At 38.3% G+C, this 23,022-nt stretch overlaps 1 protein-coding gene across 1 annotated transcript in view; it reads right to left on the reverse strand.

Annotated features, from left to right (window-relative positions):
• Positions 1-23,022, reverse strand: part of LOC109931853 (peroxidasin homolog) — a 235,116-nt gene that overhangs the window by 118,703 nt on the left and 93,391 nt on the right. The window contains exons 2-3 of the mRNA XM_048597105.1: positions 20,923-20,994; positions 11,885-11,956 (exon numbers count right to left, since the gene is read on the reverse strand). Of these exons, the coding sequence (XP_048453062.1) occupies positions 11,885-11,956; positions 20,923-20,994 (144 nt within the window). The remainder of the gene's footprint in view (positions 1-11,884; positions 11,957-20,922; positions 20,995-23,022) is intronic.

Raw genomic sequence — 23,022 nt, forward strand, 5'->3', positions numbered from 1 at the left:
AGATCCTAGGTTGAAATCAGATCCATTCTCATCGGAGGTTCATTGGAGGCAAGTTCACCCATTTTTTTTCCTGAGTTGTAGCCTTTTAAGACAGTATTCCTATAATCTCAACCTCTCTCTCTCTGCTTTTATTATTCTCGTTCCAGGTTCTTAAATGCTCTTTCTTTTTCCTTGTCCTCTCTCTGAAGTATCCTTTCTAATGCTTCTGCTTCTTTCTCAAATTCACGTTTTACTTTTTCCAATCCACTTTCCTGTTCAAGTTTGCATACGGGCAGTCGCCTAGTTATGAATGGGTTTCGTTCTTGAGTGGGAACACAATACAATATAACACAGCTGTGCATAAGTACGAGAAAACGTATGCATGTTAATCTTTAGAATTATTATGAATACGGAATCTCATTCATAAGGACAAGCATTCATAAATTGGATATTTGTAAATCGGGGACCATTTGTAGTTATTTTTCCTTTTCTATTTCAAGCTGCATTCTCTGTAACTGAATTATAGCTAATTTATTTGAACTAGCATCTGGATTATCTTTACCTTCATTGAATTTCAAATGCTGGGCTCTTCCCAAAATTATATTTAATTTCTTGACCACTGCTTTTAAGTCTAACTTCAACCTTTCTGCCATGCAATTAGTCTGGCCATGGCTAATTTTTGCAAATTACTCGAGGATAAATCCACCCTTTGCAGAAAGGCCACAACAACAGACACAGCTATTTGGTTTTCAGTGCATACAGCAAAATTCACCAAGAAAACCATAACCAGACTTAGCCTCAGAAAGTACCAGCACTCATATTTGTAAGTGGATTTCAAATCCCTCAAAAATTTGCATTCATATGTTATGACCGAGGTGGGAGGAGTGTAATGTTTCTCTATGGTCCTACTATTCCACTAGTCTCAACATATGTGTAAAGAAAATGTTTGACCCAGCTTTTGATATTGCCATTTATGTGGGTAAATCTATCAATTTCAGAACATAAATCAGCCATCCAACTTTCTTTACTAAGCAATGAAATTATCAAAATTATTAAAAAAAACAACTTATTCATAAAGCTGCAAAGCAAATTAACAGTTTGAAATATAATAATTTAAACAGATAGCCTTCCAAATACCCCATCATATGTACAAATGCCAGTTAAAGATAAAAGCAGAGAGAATTTCTCAGCAGAGATGAATTGTACGAAAAAAAAGACTTTGACAAACAAATAGTTAGTTCATGAAGGCAAAAAAAGTATAAGATGAAATCTTCCAGGTGGCTTTGATCTGGGGTCCTGGCATATGTAGATACGTATCATTAGACAAATGTACTTGTCACTGGGATATTTTCAGAGGCAGTTTATTCAAGAGATATCAAAACAGAATAGCTGCCTCTGGTTTTGCACTTCTCAAAATTGGTTTCTCATAAGATTCTTCTACTCAGGTGAAAGTGGAGGAGTTGTGTGACTTGTCTCAGTAGGTTACACAATAAGTTACCAACTATCTATTTTGAAACAATATGCAAAAAAATCCAAAAACTCCTGCCCAGACATGTAACTTCACTGTAAACAGATCCAAGCAGTTCTATAGTTTATAATGCACTAGCTGGTCACTTAATTGTTTCTTTTAGTATGCATTTTTAGAATATAAAAGTCTAAGTTGGCTTTTCAGAACAAAGTCTATTTACCCTTAATCTTTTGATCCTTTATAAACCAACTGTAACAATAATTTACATTTGTATCCCCAAAAACAAAATAAATAATGGGAGTGCCTTCATAACTATATGTATATATATATTACTTTTAAATACCTGTGAGTTTATATATTATGTGGATGTTAATAGATCTGCAAATCCTGAATAGCCTTGAAGCAAAATACTCATTCTCAATTCCATGCAGAATGTGGTTGTTCTATCTCAGATATCAAGCAAGTTACAGCAGAATTTAGGATCCACCATTATTTGACCTCATCCTGTTTTTAAATCAGAAAAAAAAAATTATCTATTCTAATATTAGTGGCGAACAACCGAAAAACTGATCTTCTCAGTGACATAATTTGACTAATTGCAGATCTGTTTATTTGCTATTTCTATCATTTTTAGCATGTTTTTATGCTTCTTTCAACTAGTTTATATTGTAAATCTACTGGATTAGTCCAATCATTCACAATAGCTTATACTTGCAGTGTTTTTAAAACAGAAGAAGGTCCCAAGATGTTCCACGGAAGCATAGCAGACAATAATCAACACTGAGGCAAAATAGAAGCTATAAGGAGGGCTGACTAAAAGCTGTGTGCAAGAAGTGATACAAAGGATTTGGGTCAATTATTTGTGGGGCGGAGGGGATCTTAAAGCAGGATACAGAGGTGGAAAAGTGAAATTGTCTAGGCAAGCAATTGCAAAGCTTAAGCTCTATATTGTTGATGGCTCAGATGTCAATAGTGTGGTGAAAGGAATGGAGAAAGAAACTACACCGAGGAATACAGTCCCTGTTTATTTTTGCATTATTGCTTTTCCAACAGTGATGACTGTTTTGCTATTCAGTACAAAATGGCACCTTCAATTTGTTCCCATATGTTATGTTTAGGAGCATATGCACTGTCAAATTTTGTTGCTGTTTGTCTCTGTTTCCACAAATGGAGAAGAAAATCTTAAACTGAAACCACTGAAGGCCACTTTGACTGAATGAACAACGCATAACAGTCAGGTCCTAAACACGCTTTGTAACTATTTGTAACTATTGTACAACTGAAACACATCACCAACAAGAGAATTTACTGTGAATTTACTGTTCACATTTTCACAGTGCTTCTGGGTTCTTACTAGAATTGTTTGCTCTAGATAAGGCCAAAAAAACCCAGCCACTCGTCTCCACCTCTGACAAGATTGCTTGGAGATGGAATGCATAAGGGTACTGGCCTGATGCGCTGATTCCTTAGTTTCTGACCTATTTTGCCTCCTTGTCTGTCTTCATTGGACGGTGAAGATTACACCCATAATGCCTGTGATCCTGCTGAATTTTGATCTGGGTGAAGCAACTCTTAACTGAATTTGTGATAGTTTAAAAACTGGACATCAGAAATTTCTCTTATTTGTCACATCACTCCTCTGCCCCAAGCAAAACCAGTTGCCTGTTGGTTTCTGGCCTATAGCACTTGTGAAAACCTGTTATCCTGCTCATGATCTGGTCAGAATCACGCCAACTTGTCTTTCTCATTAATATGTTCTACACAACTCATTGAAACTTTAAGGTGATGTAGATAATCGCTATATTGTTTGCCTCTGATGATTTGTTTTAGCACGCTATTTGTTTTACTAGTGATATTTACCCAATCACCTTGGCAGCTACAAATCTTGCAAGTTTGGTCTGACTCTCAACTCATTCTTCTGGAAATGACAGAAGGTGTTAGGAACAAGGCCATTCAAGACTAATCCATTATTTATTTATGACTGATCTGCACCATGAAAGGTCTTGTTTGCCTCATACACTACGAGGAGTGAGAAAAGAAAATCTGTACCTCAATCCCATTCTCCACAATGTTGATATCCTTACCTGTAACAGGAATCGTTTTATCTCTGTCTTGAACTTCCAATTGATCCAGAATCCACGGCTTTTTGCAAAGACAGTTTCAGAGTTTTACTATTCTGTGAAAAAGTACTTCCTGATAGCAGTCTTAAAAAAAGCAAAGATGAGTCATTTAAGATTAAGCACCTTAGTTCTAAATTCTCCACTGGACACAATGAATTTCTCTGACCTATTGATTTGGTTCATCAGTTTAAAGAATTTGATTAGTTCAGCCATCTTCATAGCTTATATTTTTGAGCTCCAATATCATTCTCATGAAACCGTATTCCACACATTACAAGTTCTCTGTCCACCATGCTAGTGACTGACCTAAACAACTTAACTCAATAGGACAGATATGACCTAACCTTTACAAATGTGTATATACTCTCCTTGATCAGACCATACTTGCCTAGGTGCTAAGCCATTGAAACTGATGTAAAAATGGTGTTTCTGTTGTGTATGGGTTTCTCTCTCCCTTTTTAAATAATGAAGATTTCCAATTTTTCTAATCCACAACTCGATTTCGCTCAGAGTTTTCTAATATTTTGGTTAATGCATCCAATGTAAATAATCAATAAATTTCCCCAAATTTCACTCAGCAACTGAAACAATCAGATTCTGGAGATTTGCTGGCCTTCAGCTCCATTATTTTGTCCGATACTGTTTATGAAAAAATGTGTACTGAATCCACCAAGTGCTCCCATAATTTTTTTTACCCTTTATTTCATTTCCTTCTCTCACTGAGAAAACCAACATAAAATATTCATTTATCAAGTCAAAAATATTCATTTATCAAGTCAACCCATTCATTAACTGCTTGAGTCTCCCATGATCCTAAGCCTGTGCCTTTATAACACCAGGTATAGTTTCATGCCTAGATAAGACTGTTAACCCGCAGTCATCGATCACCACAGAATAGTTGGGAAAAGTATGTGCTCACATTCTATCTGGAAAAGACAGCTTCAAAAGGCTAGTTATTCACATGACCTTAAAGACTAATAATGGAAGAGCAGAAAGAGACAACAAGAAAGGGAGAACAAACAAAAACAACCTCTCTTTATTCAAAACGGCTTCTGGTCATTTAGTCACCTTACAGCAAAAGTTGTGACCTTGTGATTTTAATTACATTGCTTCATTCGGAGTACCGTATAATTCAATTTTAAGCTAGAAAAACGTTCATTTCACCACAATAATTCCAAATATTTAAAATAAAGTCAAGCTTCTTACAGACATTTTAACTAGTTTACAAATTACACTTTCTGACACGTGAACTGACTTTCTGGAGTCTCCTTCAATACCCCAATAAAAGGAGTTACATTAAAACGACAAGGGACTAAGGCAGGAGACCTGATTATTTCTAAATTGTGAAAGCCTTTCCCTTTCTGATCAAGCTATGCCTTCACTATGGAGGTGCCAACAACATTATTAAACATTAATGTGAAGAAGCTGTGAACTCAAGTTCTTGGTAATCCAACAGCCTGTATTTTCCACTGGTAGTTAAAATCACAGCCCATCGTCATGGTTGAAATGAGACCAGGTTTCAGAGATTAGAATCATCAAACCCATGGTATATATCAATTCACATGCAGCAGTATTTTAGACAAGCATTTCCAGTCAGCAACATTAACAGTAGTCTGACTAAAGCACTGGCTGCATTCCTATAATGTTAAAGTTTGACATGGGAAGGCGAAAGCAAGTAAAACCTTTCTCAATGGTGTTTTGCTAACTGTTTGTTGTTGAGCCAGCACTTCAACTCTACCATGGGGGCAAAGATAAGAAAATGGCTCGTAAACAGAATAATTCCTCAACAAGGAAATAAACGAATGGATTCTGAGCTTTCAGCCATCTGATCAAAAGACAGCTCAGAGCAAGTGTAACCTTCTAAAGCAGATGAGAGTCTAACTGAAGAACTCATTGTTGAGGAACGGCTGAAGATGCGAGATGAATAGGCTTCGAGGGGGAGAAAGGATGAGCAAGAATAGATTTTGAGTTAAGCATGAAAAAACGTGTAGAATGACTGCAAGCAAATTTGAGGACATATTCTGTGATTCCTGTGATGTCAATGGAGGGTTGTACCCCAAAACTTAGCGGATCAAAGCTATAATGGTGCAGCTTCTTCTCCAGCTGGTGCACCCACCAAATGCAGCTTCACAGCTGGGAGCACAGGATCATAGAAATGTAAATTGTAGGGTTCATTCTATTTAAAAAGTATCGCATACTGTTTAATCAGTAACGAGACACTAACTTTCGTATGCTGCTACCAAAATTAAAACCTAATGCACTGACCAAAGAAAACAAATAGAACTGGAAGTGCTAGCAATTAATCCATTGCTACCCTCGACAAAACATCAGCCATATCAACTTACTGGATATGAAAGAAAAATATTAAACAATAGATAGTATATAAAAAAGGGCACCAATACTTTCAGAAGAAAATCTGGGAACAGGAATGGTTTATTCCACTGAACATCAGGTGGCGCTACACAAGCCTTATGCCCTCCCATGGGCATGTGCTGTGTTGTGCTGCACTGCCAGATATTCTGATGCAGCCCACACAGTTTACCCTTTGCAAAGGGCATCCACAGGGATTGCCCCACATGCATTGGAACTAAATGAACCAACACTATCCTGACATCACCTATCTGAATCTAATGTGATACCAGGCTTCCAAAGGACGAGCAATGTCCATTGAACAAGTTCACTCCTTACTGTTAAAATAAACAAAAAATTTTCAGCTGCAAAATGAACCTTGCACCAGTGCTGCTGAAATAAAAGACCAAACACCCAACTTGCAGGTTAAGGTAAATGGAATTACTTCCATTCTTGCAAAGTTTTTGGAATTCCATGCCATGTTTCTGAGGGCATTGTGGTGAGTTACTGAATTTGTAAGGGGTGGTGTTGAGAACTGACAAACTAACAGGTAACTGAGTTGGGATAAATATGTAATTTTCAGGTCAGTATTCCGCAACTAGTGGAATGTCATAGGGATCAGTGCTGGCACCTCAGCTATTTACAATCTATATTAATGGTTGGATGAAAGAACCATTTGTGTTGTAGCTAAACTTTCTGATGATACAAACAGACACAGGACGGCAATTTGAGAAGAGAGTATGATGAGTCTGAAAAGGGATATAGATAAGGGGAACCGAATGGGCAAAGTGTTTATAGATGGACCGTACGGTGTGAAAATATGAATAATCCGCTTTGGCAGGAAGAGTAGAAAAGCAGAGTATTATTTAAAAACAGGGACTGCAAAGTGCTACAGTATAAAAAAATTTGGGTGTTCTGTGATGCATAAACAATAAGAAATTACCATGCAGGTACAACAGGTATGTAGGAAGGCAAATGGAATGCTACTCTTTGAAGTAAGGGGGCTGGAATACTCCAACCATACAGTACATTGGTGAGAACATAGCTGGATTACTGCATATGGTTTCCGTCTCCCTACTTAAGGAGAGATATACAATACTTGCACTGGAAGCAATTCAGAGAAGGTTCACTTGGTTGATTCCTCAGTGAAGGGGTTGTCTTATGAAGAATGGTTGACTTGGTTGAGCCTATACCCACTGGAAATGAGAGGCAATCTTTTTAGAGTGGGGACTAGCAGGAAAGTGGATTCAAAGTCACAGTCAGATCAATCATGGACTTTTTTTTACTGTGGACTAGGCTTGTGGGGCCAAATGCTCTATACCTGCTTCTACTTCATTCTTGTTTTTGTTCTGAGTATAGTATCATAGAATGGTAGAGCACTGAAGAAAGCCCCTCAGCCTATTGTCTCTGTGTCTGTGCCTATTGTTCAGTGGAGCTATTCAATTAATTCCCTTCCCTTGGTCTTTCCATGTTCTCAATCCTTCAAGTGTTTATCAAATTGCCTTTTGAAATTTATAGATGAATCAGTTTCCATTACACTTTCGGGCAGTACACTACAGATCACAACATCAAAATGTGTTCCTGTGTTGCTCAGTTCTTTTGCCAATCAGCTTAAATATGTGGCCTTTGATTACTGATCATTCAGCCACTATAAACAGTTTGTCCTTATTTTCTCCATCAAAACCATTTATACAACTGATCATCAGAGATCATCTGTTACAGCCCTGTTGTGGCACAGTGGTAGTGTCCCTACTTCTGGAGCAGGAGGCCCAGTGGTTCATGTCCCAACTGCTCCAGAGGTGTGTAATAACATCTCTGAACAGGCTGATTTAAGAAGAAATATACAAAAAGATATCAGAGATCATCTTAACCTCCTTTGCTTTATGGACGGCAACACCATCTCCTCTATTCTTCTGGTCCATTTCTCACACAAGATTACAGTTTCCTCTCCAAAGTGTCCATTTCTATCAATTAACAGCCTGATTTCCTCACTATGGATATGGAAAGATATGGGGAGGTCATTGATCGGAAAACTTAACTCTGACCTGTGGTCAATTCCTACCCCATCTGTTGCTGATTATTAAATAAAGACTGCTCAGAAACTGAAGTCTGACACTACTCATTCTCTCCCAACTTTAAAAAAGTATAAATTGATACTCGGATGACTGTGGCTTCAATTATCCAATTAGAGTTCTTCAAAGATAATTCATTGGCCTTCCTGAAATTCAACCAGAATTTGAACAGGCCTAAACAAAGCACACCGGAAACCAGCTATCAGTATTCATACGAGGATATACATTCTGATAACACACTCAGGTCACATATGCACAGTTATGTGACTGACAAAATTGTTTGGAAATAGGAGATCACTGGAAAATCACAGAAGGAGGAAAACCTGAGAGATGAACACCATGTAATGGAGAACAGGAATGAATGACATGTTCTAAACAGTCTGTTGTGAAGTTTTTCCAGACCTGTTTCTCAAAAGCTAGATTTGGTTCATAACTAATACGCATAATGCATGTCATGGTAAACCTGAACAAACATGGTAAACCTGAACAAACATGGTAAACCTGAACAAACATGCTTAAACACTTAGAGAAGAACAAGAGCTGAACCCACTAAATAGTCCTCATGAATGCTATTCTGGGCAAGTTTATTAGATATTGTTATGCCAATAGTATATTTAGAGGGCTTAAATGTGTACATTTTGAACAGAAAACTATGTTTTGGTCATGATTACTAACCGCTCCATATATTAATAGTCTGTTTAAGTCTTGGTAGCTCATATTATTTAATCAATCTCAAATTCAAACTGATCCACATGAAGAGAAAAACACCTCGTGTTATGCAACCATTTTTTTCTGTATAATGAAATTTGGCAGTAAACTGATGAATTTATTGCATGAGAATGTTTTTAATAATATATGCAAGGTGGAGGGAAATTTGTTCCACTGTGCTCAGATGTTGTGTTGCGTGCTGTATTTAAAACTGCCAGATAACTGCCAGATTTGGCTTGGATTCTGACAACAACCTGTCAACGTTGGTCGTCATTTCTCTTCTGAAATGTACAGCAACTTTCGAACTTCATGTTTGGCAGATAAATGTAGAAATTCTGACGTTGGCATCCATCACTGACCGCTCACCATCAGCTGCACTGTGGATCACCCCAGCAGAGCCAAAAATCACTGGAATCAGCCGATGTAGCGAGAACTTCATCCTTTCAATTCTCTTGAAATGTCATTAAAAGGGGCAACTAGATTTTTGATAGTATTCTAGTAATAACTACTGCTAAACAGCAAGTCAAATGTCTCCACTGCGACTAATTGCAATTTTTTAAAAGATGTTTTATAAAGATGTTTTCTCTGTTTCTACTTAATCTCAAGCTCATCCAATCTTTTCTTAAACATAGAAAGGAACACAATTTGAACTTGGCATTTTTCATTTCTGTTTGGTTGGTCCAGAATTCTTGGATATGATTGATTGCTCGAACAGACAGTAGCAACACCATAGCTCCAGTTGGGAACTCCGAGTGAAAAGGAACTCCGACAATAAGTTACACTAAAGGTTGATAAAGTTCTTGGCATTGAGATACTACTTTTAAGAGAGGCTTTTAACTCTAGTGACAACAGACTTGCTTCACCAGTGACTACAAACTCGGGACTATCATAAGTAATGGAAGCAGTGCCCAAAGCCATTGATCAATATGAAGTGGTGGTTTTAAAAGCAGTTTGAATTAATATATGCCAATAATGTATCCCGTTTGCTGTCAATATGCCAGAAACAAAGGTTTCCAATAAAGCTGCACAGAGGGAAAAAAAATTCTCATTGATGCTTTCCACATTCTTGATACTCCATTGCTCTTTCATCGAGTCTAAACAGTCTGTATTAATTAGCCCATCAACTTAGAACAACACTACTCATTTAACAAAATGCATGAAAGAACAAAATTCGTAGCTGAATCTTTAATTCTGCCTGCATATGGTGATAGTAAGTCTAATGTAAGCAAGAACAAAAAAAAAATGGCCTTTCAAAAAACTGAACACAAAATTCACCAGACTCTCTTTGAAAATGCTGCAAAATTCATTATGCAATTAAAAACATGAAATCAAAGTACAAAGATATCCAAACACAACTACAATCCTCACAGTTAAAACTTGCGCAAACGAAATATACTTCACAAATTAATGTAATCCTAATGCTGTTGATCTTTGTTTTGATTCAAGCTCGACAGTTTTGTCACTGAATTAGACAGTTGTTCGCAGAGCTAAAATCTTGTATGCAGTAAGTACAATTATCTGCTGCACAACAACATCACTTGACCTCTGCTCATCTCAATGCTGAATCCAAACCGATGCATGCTCTGTCTTTTAAAATTGCTCTAAATCACACAAAACGTTCCCCAGTGATGTACAACCAAGCCATGCAAGAAAAATGCTAGATTGAACTCCTTAGCTGCATTACTGGAGCACTGAAAAAGCCCAAGATGCAGGAGAGGTTGGGAGTTGGGGGAAGACAGTGGACAAAAATAATACCAAATTACAACCTAGATTGCAGGAAATTCACTCCTCCTGGAAATCACGCAGATGGATCTTGATGCGTACTGTGATGCTCTGCTCTCACCATTTTGACTGAATATGGTGATAGGCTATTTCAGCAGTGCCCCAGAAGGATTGTCTGCACCCTGGAGACAACATAGCATGAGTCATCCCCTTTAATAGGGGCAGGAAGGAAGTTGGCAATGTTACCTATCCATATTAACTGTATACTTGTCAGATTTTTATACAGTACAATGAAAACGTCCACTTTGCTCGTCAGAACAACAAAAAGTTTTAATCTTGAGAAAATCCTCTCTCCTGGTGCTGGAAGGATTGGGAGTTTTAATGAAGGCACTGAAAAATTTATTGCAGCAATTTACCACTCCAAAATGAGGAATAAAATGAGTAAATGTTACTGTCTTATCACCTTGCAACAAAAACACAATAGAATATAAATTTAAAATTGCACGCGTTTCACTTGTGCTCACCCCAGAATTATTTTACTCTTCCTTTGTATTTTTAGTTATAACGTAATTTTAGTATTTCTTTACACAGATTCTTCCCCACTTGAGACTTTAAAAAGTTTAGAATGGAATGTATTTTCCTTTTTCTTTTCTCCTTCAGCTTTCACACTTGCTACTTGCATTTTGGAGATTAAACAACCTGGTTAGTTTAGAAGTAATGTATTAAGAGATCCTTTCTGGTGTTTAATTAAAAGCTTGGAAGCTAAGGCCTCATAGTAGAACGGTTTAAATCTTCAATATACTCTTATCCAGCTACAAAAGCAGATGCCATTCAGACAGTATGCTCACTGGCAATCTCCCGGATAGAGAAACCAGGAGTAATAGTCATCTGCAGTAAATTATGAAGATTTTTTAATAAGGCAAATAACCAATTTCATTTTAAACTTACACAGACAATTCCTTTATTTGCTTCCTTGTCTGCAGCACCAAAAGTCTTCAATAAGTTTGGTTTCTCACACATCAAAAATGTCTAATAAACAGTTTTAACATGGGCTGTATTCAGAGGAATCTTCACACAGAGAGAAAAGGGAAGGTCAAGGAACTGGATCAAGACTGGCCTCTCTAGCAGCAACAGCTGCAAAACAAACTCTTTAAGTTGTGTACAGTGTGTTCAATTGCTGGTGCTCACCAGGAACACAAAAAGCAAAGGTTAAATACACATGTTCACTTCTATAAAAAAAACTTGTAGTGTATTTTCATAGTAGACACATACAGATTCTAAAATCCAACTGGCCTGCATGGCATGTCTAAGCAATCATCTTTAATCATTTTTGAACCTTTAACTTCAGGCATTAATGAGAATTTGACAAAAGAGAAAGGAAACAAGAACTGAAAACATGCTTGTTCAAAATTTAAGAGCAGTTCAATTGGCCATTCCAACATTCAAACACAAAGTGATTTACTCACAGATATTTTAAGTTCTCCAGATCTTCAAATGCACCCCTGGGTATTCTCCTAATTTGGTTGTTGTTTAACAGTCTGAAAAAATTAAGAAAAATGTATTATATCCCAAAAGAAGATAACTATATTTCTTTTAAACTGCATTCAATGTTCATTTGTCTTTTTCATTCAAAACTGTTGGATGCAGCGCCTATTTTTTGAAAAAAAAGAATCATTTATCCGATTTCCATTGTCATATATTAATGGGGAACACAAACATTCATTGGTGTTCTCTATAATTTTAGAATTGAAATTATCATTCTAATGTCCACTTTGACAATGTACCAACAGGCTATTAGTACTGACAAAAGTTGAAGCTCATGTTTATTATCTTCTGCCAATTTAAATATCTTATATGATTTCCGGTAAGTTTAAGCTTTCCTTGTGTGTTGTGATTTCAAGTTTAATGGAGATGTGGTAGTTACCGATAAATCGTTCTGATTCTGCTTCTTTAGGTCTAAATATCAAATAAGTCATTGCAAACACAAACATAATATTACTGTGACTGTGTCTCAACTGAAGGAGTTGATAAGAATGAGAAAGTAGCCCCTGAAAACAACATGATACACCCAAAAGACCAAAAATTTGCACTTGGGAAATCTTTTGACCCTTCATAAAAAGTAACCCTTGTTTTCCATGACCTGTTCCTTTCTGAACATCCATCTCCATTGTAATGTGAAACGAATGGGCCTTGTATTCATGTAGCATTCTGATTAACTATCCTCCAAACATCCAATGGCATTTTATCTCAAAAATAATTAGAGTCATAGTCATAGATTCACACAGCACAGAAACAGACTGTTTGGTCAACCAGTCAATGTTGACCATAATTCCAAACTAAACTGGTCCCATCTGCTTGCACTCAGCCCATATCCTTTCAAACATTTCTTATTCATGTACTTACATGAATATCTTTTAAACATTGTAACTGTACCTGCATCTGCCACTTCCTCTGGAAGCTCACTCCACACACGAGCTACTCTCTGAGTTGCCCCTCATGTCTTTTTTAAATCTTTCTCCTCTGACCTTAAAAACATGCATCCTAGTCTTGAAAACCCCCACCCAAGGAAAGACACCTGCCATTCACCTTATCTGTACCCCTCATCATTTTATAAACCTCTAACGTCACCCCTCAACATCCTAAGCTTCAGTGAAATAAAGTCCTAGGATATCCAGCATCTCCTTTTAATCCAAACCTTCCAGTCGCAGTAACATCCTGATAAATCTTTCCAAACCCTCTCTAGCTTAATAATATCCTTTCTATAACAGGGCGACCAGAACTGGACACAGTACTCCAGAAGGAGCCTCACCAACGTCCTGTAATTGGACATTTTCAAGTAAAATCATTCTTAAACTGGACATTCATAACGACAGTCTGTTAAATTTAAGAGACTAACAGTCAATCCTTCTCAAAGTCCATAGGCATAATCAACTTGCATTTTCTTCCCAGTCAAACAATTTGGTCTCCCTTTAGCTTTTAAATATCACATCACCAAAGCTTGTTGTTGAGTAGAATTCAGGACATATGACACCTTAATTCCTCCATTTTAGTCTAAATCATAGAGACAGCGCCAAAATATTCAAACCCTCAAAATTTTGTTTCTGTAAAATCAATAGGCAGCTCTAATATTACAGCAATTAAGAAGCAGTGAACAGCTCTCAAGCCATGATTTAATTGAAAGGATGCATTAGCATTTTATTATTGACAGAGTGTGCAATTGTAAACATTTTATTATTGACAGAGTGTGCAATTGTAAACATTTTATTATTGACAGAGTGTGCAATTGTAAACATTTTCAAGTCTATTACTGCTGTATAGGTTGCACTGCGCACCTACCCAACACTGGAAATTCTACAAGAAGTTAACCAGTCAGCTGCTTTCGTTAACTAATAACTGTTATGGAATATTTGCTGCAGCAGTAATATGACAGGTATTCTTGCATTTCTGAGCCAAATATTGAACTGACATCTCTTTTCACATCAGTTTTGTAAATGCAAAGTAAGCAAGAGACAGGAAAACAGTCCAACCCATCACGCAAACTGCTTCGTCCTTTTCACATGTAACAAGCCTTAGATACAATAAAGGCTCTTCTATTTATCCTGATGTGATTTGAACTAACAAGCCTAACAGTCAAACAGAAACAGACCCTTCGGTCCAACCAGTCCATGCTGGCCATACGCCCAAAGTAAACTAGTCCCACCTCCCTGCACTTGGCCCATATCCCTCCAAACCTATCCGAATCATGTATTTTTCCAAATATCTTTTAAACATTGTAACTGTGCCCTCATCCACCACTTCCTCTGGAAGTTCATTCGACACACGAACCGCTCTCTGTATAATAAAATTGTCCCTCATGTAAGTGCTTCAAGACGAAACATTTTTGATTGTAAAAAATAGGGGTCCAGCAAGTATGCAGCAGACACAAAATGTTGCATATCTTGCTGATGCATTGCAAAGTAATCAACTGTAGCAGCTTCAAATTTTGAAGCTTTCAACCTTCACCTGTTCGATAAAATTATTACATTTTTCCATTTGCAATTCTTAAGTCACAAAGACCAATTACTAGGGAAACAATTAAGGGCTTTCACTGCCCTTTGGTTATTTTTTATTGGTGCTGTTAATAGCTAGCCACAAATAGAAAGATGGCCATACGGATAGAGAAATGGTTGGAGATACAAGAGGCAAAAACATACTGATCCAATTGCTAAGAAATGGCAAATGATTTGCTAAGATAGTTTGTTGAACAATTGCTAAATATTGCGACGTATATTATCTAAACTTAAAACTTAAAAGAATAATACTGAAATGTGCAAACGACTATCAATTTTAATTATATTACTCTAAGAATCATGTGTTTTCCAAATTAAAGGCTGCATCAAAATGTACACAAATGTGCTGGATATCAAGGAATATTCCACACAAAATCTAAATGTTAAGAATGAGAAAGTGGCAGAAGTGGCAAATTGTGCTGCACAAGGAACAGTGTTGAAACCACTACTGTTATATACACATCTGTATAGATGATGTAGAGTTTGGAATCAAAAACACAATTTCTGAATTTGCATTCGGAGCAATGGTGAATACTAAGAACGACTGCAACATACCACAGGATGTACAGTTACAGAATCATAGAGTTGCACGGCACAGAAACAGACCCTTCGGTCCAACTCGTTCATGCCGACTAGATATCCTAAACTGACTTAGTCCCATTTGCCAGCATTTGGCCCACATCCCTCTAAACCCAACTATTCATGTACCCATCCAGATGCCTTTCAAATGCTGTAATTGTACCAGGCTCCACCACTTCCTCTGACAGCTCGTTCCACATATGCACCACCCTCTGCATGAAAAAGTTTCCCCTCAGGTTCCTTTTAAATCTTTCACCTCTCACGTTAAGCTTCTAGCTTTGAATTCTCCTACCTTGGAAAAAAAAACCTTGACTATTCACCCTATCCATGCTCCTCATTATTAGGACAGCACGGTGGCTCAGTGGTTAGCACTGCTACCTCACAGCACCAGGGACCTGGGTTCAATTCCACCCTTGGGTGACTATCTGTGTGGAGTTTGCACATTTTCCCTGTGTCTGTGTGGGTTTCCACTGAGTGCTCTGGTTTCCTCACACAGTCCAAAAATGTGTAGGCTAGGTAGATTGGCCATGCTAAGTTGCCTGTAGTGTTCAGGGATGTGTGGATTATAGGGGGATGGGTCTGGTGGGATGCTTTGAGGGTCAGTGTGGACTTGTTGGGCCGAAGGGCCTGTTTCCACACTGTTAAGATTCTACAATTTTATAAACATCTATAAAATCACCCCTCAGCCTCTAATGCTCCAGGGAAAATAGCCCCAGCCTATTCAGCCTCTCCCTATAGCTCAAACCCTCTAATCCCGGCAACATCCTTGTACATCATTTCTGAACCCTTTCAAGTTTAACAACATCTTTCCTATAACAGGGAAGACAAGAATTGAATGCAGCATTCTAAAAGTGGCCTCACCAATGTCCTGTACAGCCACAACAAGACATTTCAAATCCTACGCTCAATCCACTGACCGAGGAAGACAATCATGCCAAACGCCTTCTTTACTACCCTGTCTACCTGCGACTCCACTTTCAAGGATATTATGCTTCTGCACCCCTAGGTCTCTTTGCTCGGCAACACTCCTCAGGGCCCGACCATTAACTGTATAAGTCCGCGCCGCTTTGCCTTAGCAAGATGCAACATCTCACGTTTATATAAACTAAATTCAATGTGCCACTCCTCGGCCATTGGCCCATCTGATCAAGATCAAAAAATTGGGAAGTGAAGTTCAACACACAAAAATGAGTGCATTTTGCCACAAATAAAAAAGTCATATTACTTGGAAGGTGCAGATCTATGTTGGCTACAATGTCACAGTGCGAATATATCAATCAGTAAAATTAGCAGCACAGGTACCAAGGCCATAAAGAAGGCAAACCAAACACTATGCTTGTTTCTACAGTGAAACAGAATTAAAAAGCAAGGAAATTATGCTAAATCTGTATCAAACCCTTTCCCACACTGCATAGTGCTGTTTGCAGTTCTGGTTTCCATACTATAAAAAGGAGATAGTGGCAGTAGAGAAGGTACAGAGAGGAATTTACAAGCATGATACCAGGAATAGATCAAAGACTGGATCTTTTCCATTTTGAGGAAATAAAAGGTTGAGAGGTGGGTGGTCTACTAGAAATCTTTAAAATTATGAAGAATGTGGATAGCGTGAGTACCAAGAGATTTCCTCCTGTGGGAGAGAGCATAAATAGATGTCATCAATAAGAGACAGCGACCAAGACACGCAATAGGTAATTCAGAAAAAAGTTCCTTATCATAAGGGTAGTGGAAAAGTAGAAATTGCTACCATGAAGAGTGGTTGAAATGGTTGATGTGTTTAACGGCAATTTAGGTAAGATTTCCAGAGAGAAGACTGTACAGTGGGTTACAAACGGAATGCTTATAAGTTTAGTACACTTTGGATCTGTATGTTAAAGTAAAATGGAGGAATAAAGCAGGTCACGTCACTAGTTCGGAGTTCTGCTAACATGAAACCTGTGCATTTTAATTGCTAAAAGATGAGAGGGACACTAGGTTACTTTGTTGTAAAGCAGGTGCAAGGTGTTCATACTTGCATACAATGGCAGAAGTGCCTATACCGATAGCAGACAATCTGTTAGCCTCTGAAGTCCCAGGAAGACTGTTAGATTTTAAGTGGCTATTTTTTGAACTGTTAATTTAATTACAAGATTGAGTAGGATTGAGGTATAAGGAATAGCTAATCAGTGATCCTCCCTGATAACAAGAATCATGTCATTCAGGTTGTCATTGAGATGAGATCTGAGAATGAGTATATTCATGGGAAATCACTGAAGGGTTGGCTTGCATCCTTTCCCAAGTATCAGTAAATCTCCCAGAAACGTTAGTCTACCAAGATGGGGCTACAGGCCAATAGGCTCTGTCCTACAATGTGCAAGAAATAACCCTCATTGAGAAAGGCACAGGTTAATTATTGCAAACAATTCTTGCAATCCTTGAGTTCTGCACAGACTTTCATTAGACATTCATTAGAGATGAAGGTTTGAAGCCAGAAAAGTCTTTGCACTGTGGGAGAAAACCGGAGCATCCAGCAGGAACCCGTTCAGACATGGGGAGGATAAGCAAACTCCACACAGACAGTCACCCAGGACTAGAAGCAAACACGGGGTCCCTGGTGCTGTCAGGAAGCAGTACTAAACCACTGAGCCAAAATATCAAATTCAGCCAGCAATAATGGATTCAGGAAGGCACCTCTGCTTGGGTAAAAAGTGGCTTTGACTAATTTGAATAATGTGTGAATATTTTATTTCTGAAATTAACTGTTATTTGGTCAAATTACTTTTCATAACACACTGCTGAGTCTCTACGTATTTGTGCATATGTGTGTGCATGTGTGCGTGTGCATGTTTGTGTGTGTGCTACATCTCAAGAAGAGCAGTTGGAGATATTAGCGCAGTTTAAAGCAAATGTTAATAATCTTTACATCTTTGCTTGGGGATATTTTGTTTACAATAAACAACATTTTGTTCCTTTAAGAACCTGTAAATGTGTTTTCGATAGTGAGTCATTCACATTCTGATAAATTGGCAATATAACTTCCCTTTTTAAACATGACCTTTCTTGTGATCATTGGAATGGAGCAAGGAAAGGTATCAGTTCACTCCTAAATGAGCTCTAACAATAACCTGTGTATGACTGAAAAATAAAGAGGTAATACATCTTGCATTTATATAACACTTTTCATGACCACAGGACATCTCAAAGTGCTTTGTAGCCAGTAAAGCAATTTTTTCTATTGAATGTAGTTGCCGTATTAATCACATAGGAAATGTGATTGATCTTCAACGAACGCCCACAAGTAGTAATGTGATAATGGGGGCTAGTGGGAGGTGATGGCCTAATTGTATTATCGCTGGACAGTTCATCCAGAGACCCACGTAATGCCCTGGGGACCTGGGTTCAAATCCCACCACGGCAGATGGTGGAATTTGAATTCAATAAATATCTGGAATTAAGAGTTTAATTATGACCATGAATCCATTGTTGATTGTCAGGAAAAACCCACCTGGTTCACTAATGCCCTTTAGGGAAGGAAACTGCCATCCCTATCTTGTCTGGCCTACATGTGACTTCAGACCCACAGCAATGCAGTTGACTCTTAACTGCCCTCTGGGCAATTAGGGATGGGCAATAAATGCTGCCTAGCCAGCAACGCCCTCATCCCGTGAATGAATAAAGAAAATAAAAATAATGATCAGATACATAATCTGGGTTTTCTTAGTCTGAATGATCGAGGGGTAAATGTCAGCCAGTTAAATATCTCCTCAGCTCTTTTTCAAAATCATGCCTTAAGAGTCTTTTATCAGTCGAGCAGCTGGTCAGGTCTTTGGTTTATTATTTCATTGAAAGATGGCACCTCCAACAATGTAATGTTCCCTCAGCCTTGACTTCTGCATCCAAGGCCTGGAGTGGGATCTGAATCTGGCATCTTGGCGATTCAGAGGCAAATGCACCATGAACTGAGTCACAGTTGACACAAAAGAAGAAAGAGACAGCATAAGAAAATTGATTTTCTTTCCAAAAAATGACAAAGACAGGAATGATGTAGAAAATGAGTTAAGGATTCGGTCAAAATGTTGTGGAAATTGGTGAATTTGAACATAAACTGGCTGTTTGTTTGGATTAGAGGACCCTTTTCTGGGAACCGCATGAAGGTGAAGAAATCCGGAGGAGAATGAAAATGAATCAGGTGCAAGAGAGTTTGAATGATGATATTGGAAGGCAGCAACAAGTTAGGAGGAAAACAATAAGAAAATAATGAAAAGGATACGATCAAGATCAGTAGTCATACAGAAATCAGGGCAGAAGTTGCATAAACCAAATCAAGTCAGAGCAGAGGAGTAAGACTGAGAAAATGGTGTTGACATCCTGTTGTCTCTATTCCCAGCTGTGGTAACTTTAACAAAAGGGGGAAACGGGGTAATGCTTTCTGGCCCGTAAACTCTCAACGATGATAGTGCCAATTAAGGATGTTAAGCAAGTCAGCTCTGATGCTTTGCAAATTTCCACAGCTGCCTTCAGGATTTGTCCTGTGCAGACCAGCTCAGGGTGGGGGTTGCATCAGTTGTATTTTGAATGCAGATCAACTTGGAAGGAAGTCTTTGTGAAGAGGCGAAGAGGACTTAACCCATCACATGAAATTTGTGAAGAATGTTTAGAGGGCTCTCCCGTTCCTGCCCTATCCCCAGCGTCCATCTGCCCTCTGAAATATACAAAGCCAGCACTTTCCATTCTTCTCACTTTAAAAAAAAAGTCGCTGTCCAACCAGCAGCAACAGAAACGGCCACCGAAGCCAGTCAGAAAATGGCCTGCATTTCCAGTGACCTGGATCTCTTCCCACTACCCACCAGGGTCAAGAGATGTGACCACAAACTAACTGACAACTCAAAACCCCGGAAGGTTTCTACTCTCTGCCTGGGACATTTACCACCCAGAAACTCTACCGTGAAAATCCAGCTCCAGTTTATTGGGCAGATATATCCTGTGGACCTCTGGATATAATTAATCACACCTTATGCCACGAACCAAAAAAATAACATAATTGTACTGTACCTTTCACATCTTTGAATATGTCCTAGTACTTCATAACCAATTAACTGCTTTTCAAATCTGCCATCGTCGATTGTCACAGAAACCCATCTAGTTCAGTGATGTTCTCGGGGGAAGGAAATCTGCCATTTTTACTTCTCCAGCCTACATGAGACTCGAAATGCACAGCAATGCAGTTAGTTCTTGACTACCCTCTGAAACGGCCTGGCATGGCACAAAGGCAAATGGGGACAGATGCTGACCTTTCCAACTGTACCCACATTTTGTGAAAGAACAAAGAAACCTGTTCTGCCAGTGAAAGCCAAACAGGCAACATAATTTCTCAGCTAAAATATAGCACCCACAACACTCTTTCAGAACTGCACTGAAGTATCAGCTTGGACATATGTGCTCAAGATAAGTGGCAATGAGTTCACTATCTTTTGGCATCAAGTATGAGTTTTACCAGCTCACTGAAGAATCAACAATATTTTCACAAAATAAAATTAGAGATCAAATTCAGCTAAAAATAAGTGAGTTGTACTTCCATTCCATTGTGTGGTGTAAAAACTACATTTGTTTGGGCTACAAACTAAAAAAACTGGAAAAGATATTGCTTTAAACACTTAAACACACACAGGCAGACAGTGCTGCAAGTGGTGACGGCAAAATTACTTTGAGTTCTTTTATTTACATTTTGGCTCAAGAATATTACATTGGATTGGCTTCCCAACTCATTTTATAATCACTCTCTAATATTTCTATTTTGTCGCTGATGACAGGCAACTGGAAGTGACACAGAAAAACACAAGTCTAGCAGTGCGCTGCTGCCAATAACTGACATGGAAGAATGAGTCGAAAAGGGCACTTACAGTGTATTGAGGTGCTTCAAACGTCTGAAAGCTCCAGATGGGATATCTTTGATTTTATTGAATCGCAAATCCCTGATAGAAACATAAAAAGAAATAACAAGGATCAATCACAACTAAAGGAATCCGTTTTCAGAAAGATCCTACTTTTGCTTTTTTTTAACTACTCAAAACAGGTCTTGTAAGATCTTACAATAAAATATGAATTTCGACCATTGTGTAAATAAAATCCTGTATATGTCTTTCCCCTCCTTTATCTCTTCATAACATGGCCCGCAAAAGTATAAAATATTTTCTGTGGTATTGTACAGATTTTATATTGCTCCTGTTTAAATAATCTGATGTAAGCTCTCACTGAAAGAAAGCATTTTGTAGAATCATAGAATCCTTACAGTGTGGAAACAGGCCCTTTGGCCCAACAAGTCCACACCAAACCTCAGAGCATCCCACCCAGACCCATCACCCTATAACCCACCTAAACTAAACCTCCCTGAACACTACGGGCAATTTAGATGGCCAATCCACCTAACCTGCACATCTTTGGACTGTGGGAGGAAACCGGAGCACCTGGAGGAAACCCACGCAGACATGGGGAGAATGTGCAAACTCCACACAGACAGTCGCCCAAGGGGAATCGAACGCGGGTCACGAGCACTGTGAGGCAGCAGTGCTAACCACTGTGCCACCGTGCCACCCCAGAAGACTGAGGCACCAAATCTTAGAAGATTTAATGACCAGCTCATACTTTTTTTCCCAAAATACATTGTACAGCATTCTAATAAAAGTAATTCAAAAGAAGCAGAACATTGTCACATCGAATCGACTAAGGACAATTTCAATACATTGCAGCATCCATCTGTGAACTGCGCTGCAAACTGTAACAGTCAGTAACCATCATGTCAGCATTCTATAGATCTGGGTGATCCCAAAATACGACTTGAGATGAGTGACTAATAAGGAGAAAAGACAAAAACTAATCTCTCAGTAACAAAGATTGTGGGAAAGTGTTGAAATTGGCCAGATAAAGAGGTACACTGTCTGAGAAGCTTTTGGATGGTTGAATGATTCACAGGAAGCTACGCACTGTTGTCAAAAACCACAAAAGGCTTGCGTTTATCATAAAATATGTACAAAATGGCATCATATAAATGAAAGAAAAATCTGCAGATCACATGTGACTGTCACCAGTGTCTGCTTTGAAAAGCTCAAACCGACAATTTGTTCTGGAGGAAGTTAGAACAAATCTTGTCACTGAGAGTACTGAAATATAACAGCATGGTATAAATCAACTTCCATCTGCAAACAGGCTGTATGGAAAACAATCATATTCCAGTACAACTGTATGAAATACTTCGTATTGCAAAGATAGATTTTATGGAAGGAGACAATTACTTATATGCACTGCTCTGTCTTTCTCAAGTCTCCAACTCCGAGACAGCCAAGAAGACCTGGAAATGCAAGGAAAGTTACACTAATGCCTCAAATCCAACTTTAATCAAGGTTGCTGCAAGTGATTGAGACATATAGAGCTTCATTCAAACTACTGGTCACTGGTTTAATCCATGAACTAATGTCTGAAGAGCACAATCCTCACACTCAATATTAATTCACGTAGGAAGGATTGATTTTATTTTAATAAAATTACAATAAAATTAAAATCTGGAAAAAAAACATCGGCTTGCAAGGACTATTTCAGATCCTTCAAAACAATTCACTAGTACTAAGCACACAAACTAAATGATCATTTTGTACATATAAAGCAAGTCAGAATCAACATAAGCATGAATTAACAGACAAATTACAGCCAGTATTAACACATGGAATTGCAGAGATGATCTCATATCCCCAAACAAATGTGGCAACACCTACATTCTTTCCAGCTAGGCCTTCAGTCTCGCTCAGTGGATTTGGTCCTCACGTCATCTACAACAGTAGTTCCACTCGTCCAGAACTCCTTGAAGATTAGTGTTACCCAAACAGCACACCGCCCCCCTCCATGCAGAATCTCCTTGGCTATGTTTAGGACAGAACTGATGACAAATTCTCCAGTGCTGCCTTTTCAGCCCACAGAACCTGCTTTGCCATTCAATTAAATCATAGCTG

The sequence above is a fragment of the Rhincodon typus genome, chromosome 5 (genome assembly GCF_021869965.1).
Source record: "Rhincodon typus isolate 14 chromosome 5, sRhiTyp1.1, whole genome shotgun sequence".
Taxonomy (NCBI): Eukaryota; Metazoa; Chordata; class Chondrichthyes; order Orectolobiformes; family Rhincodontidae; genus Rhincodon; species Rhincodon typus.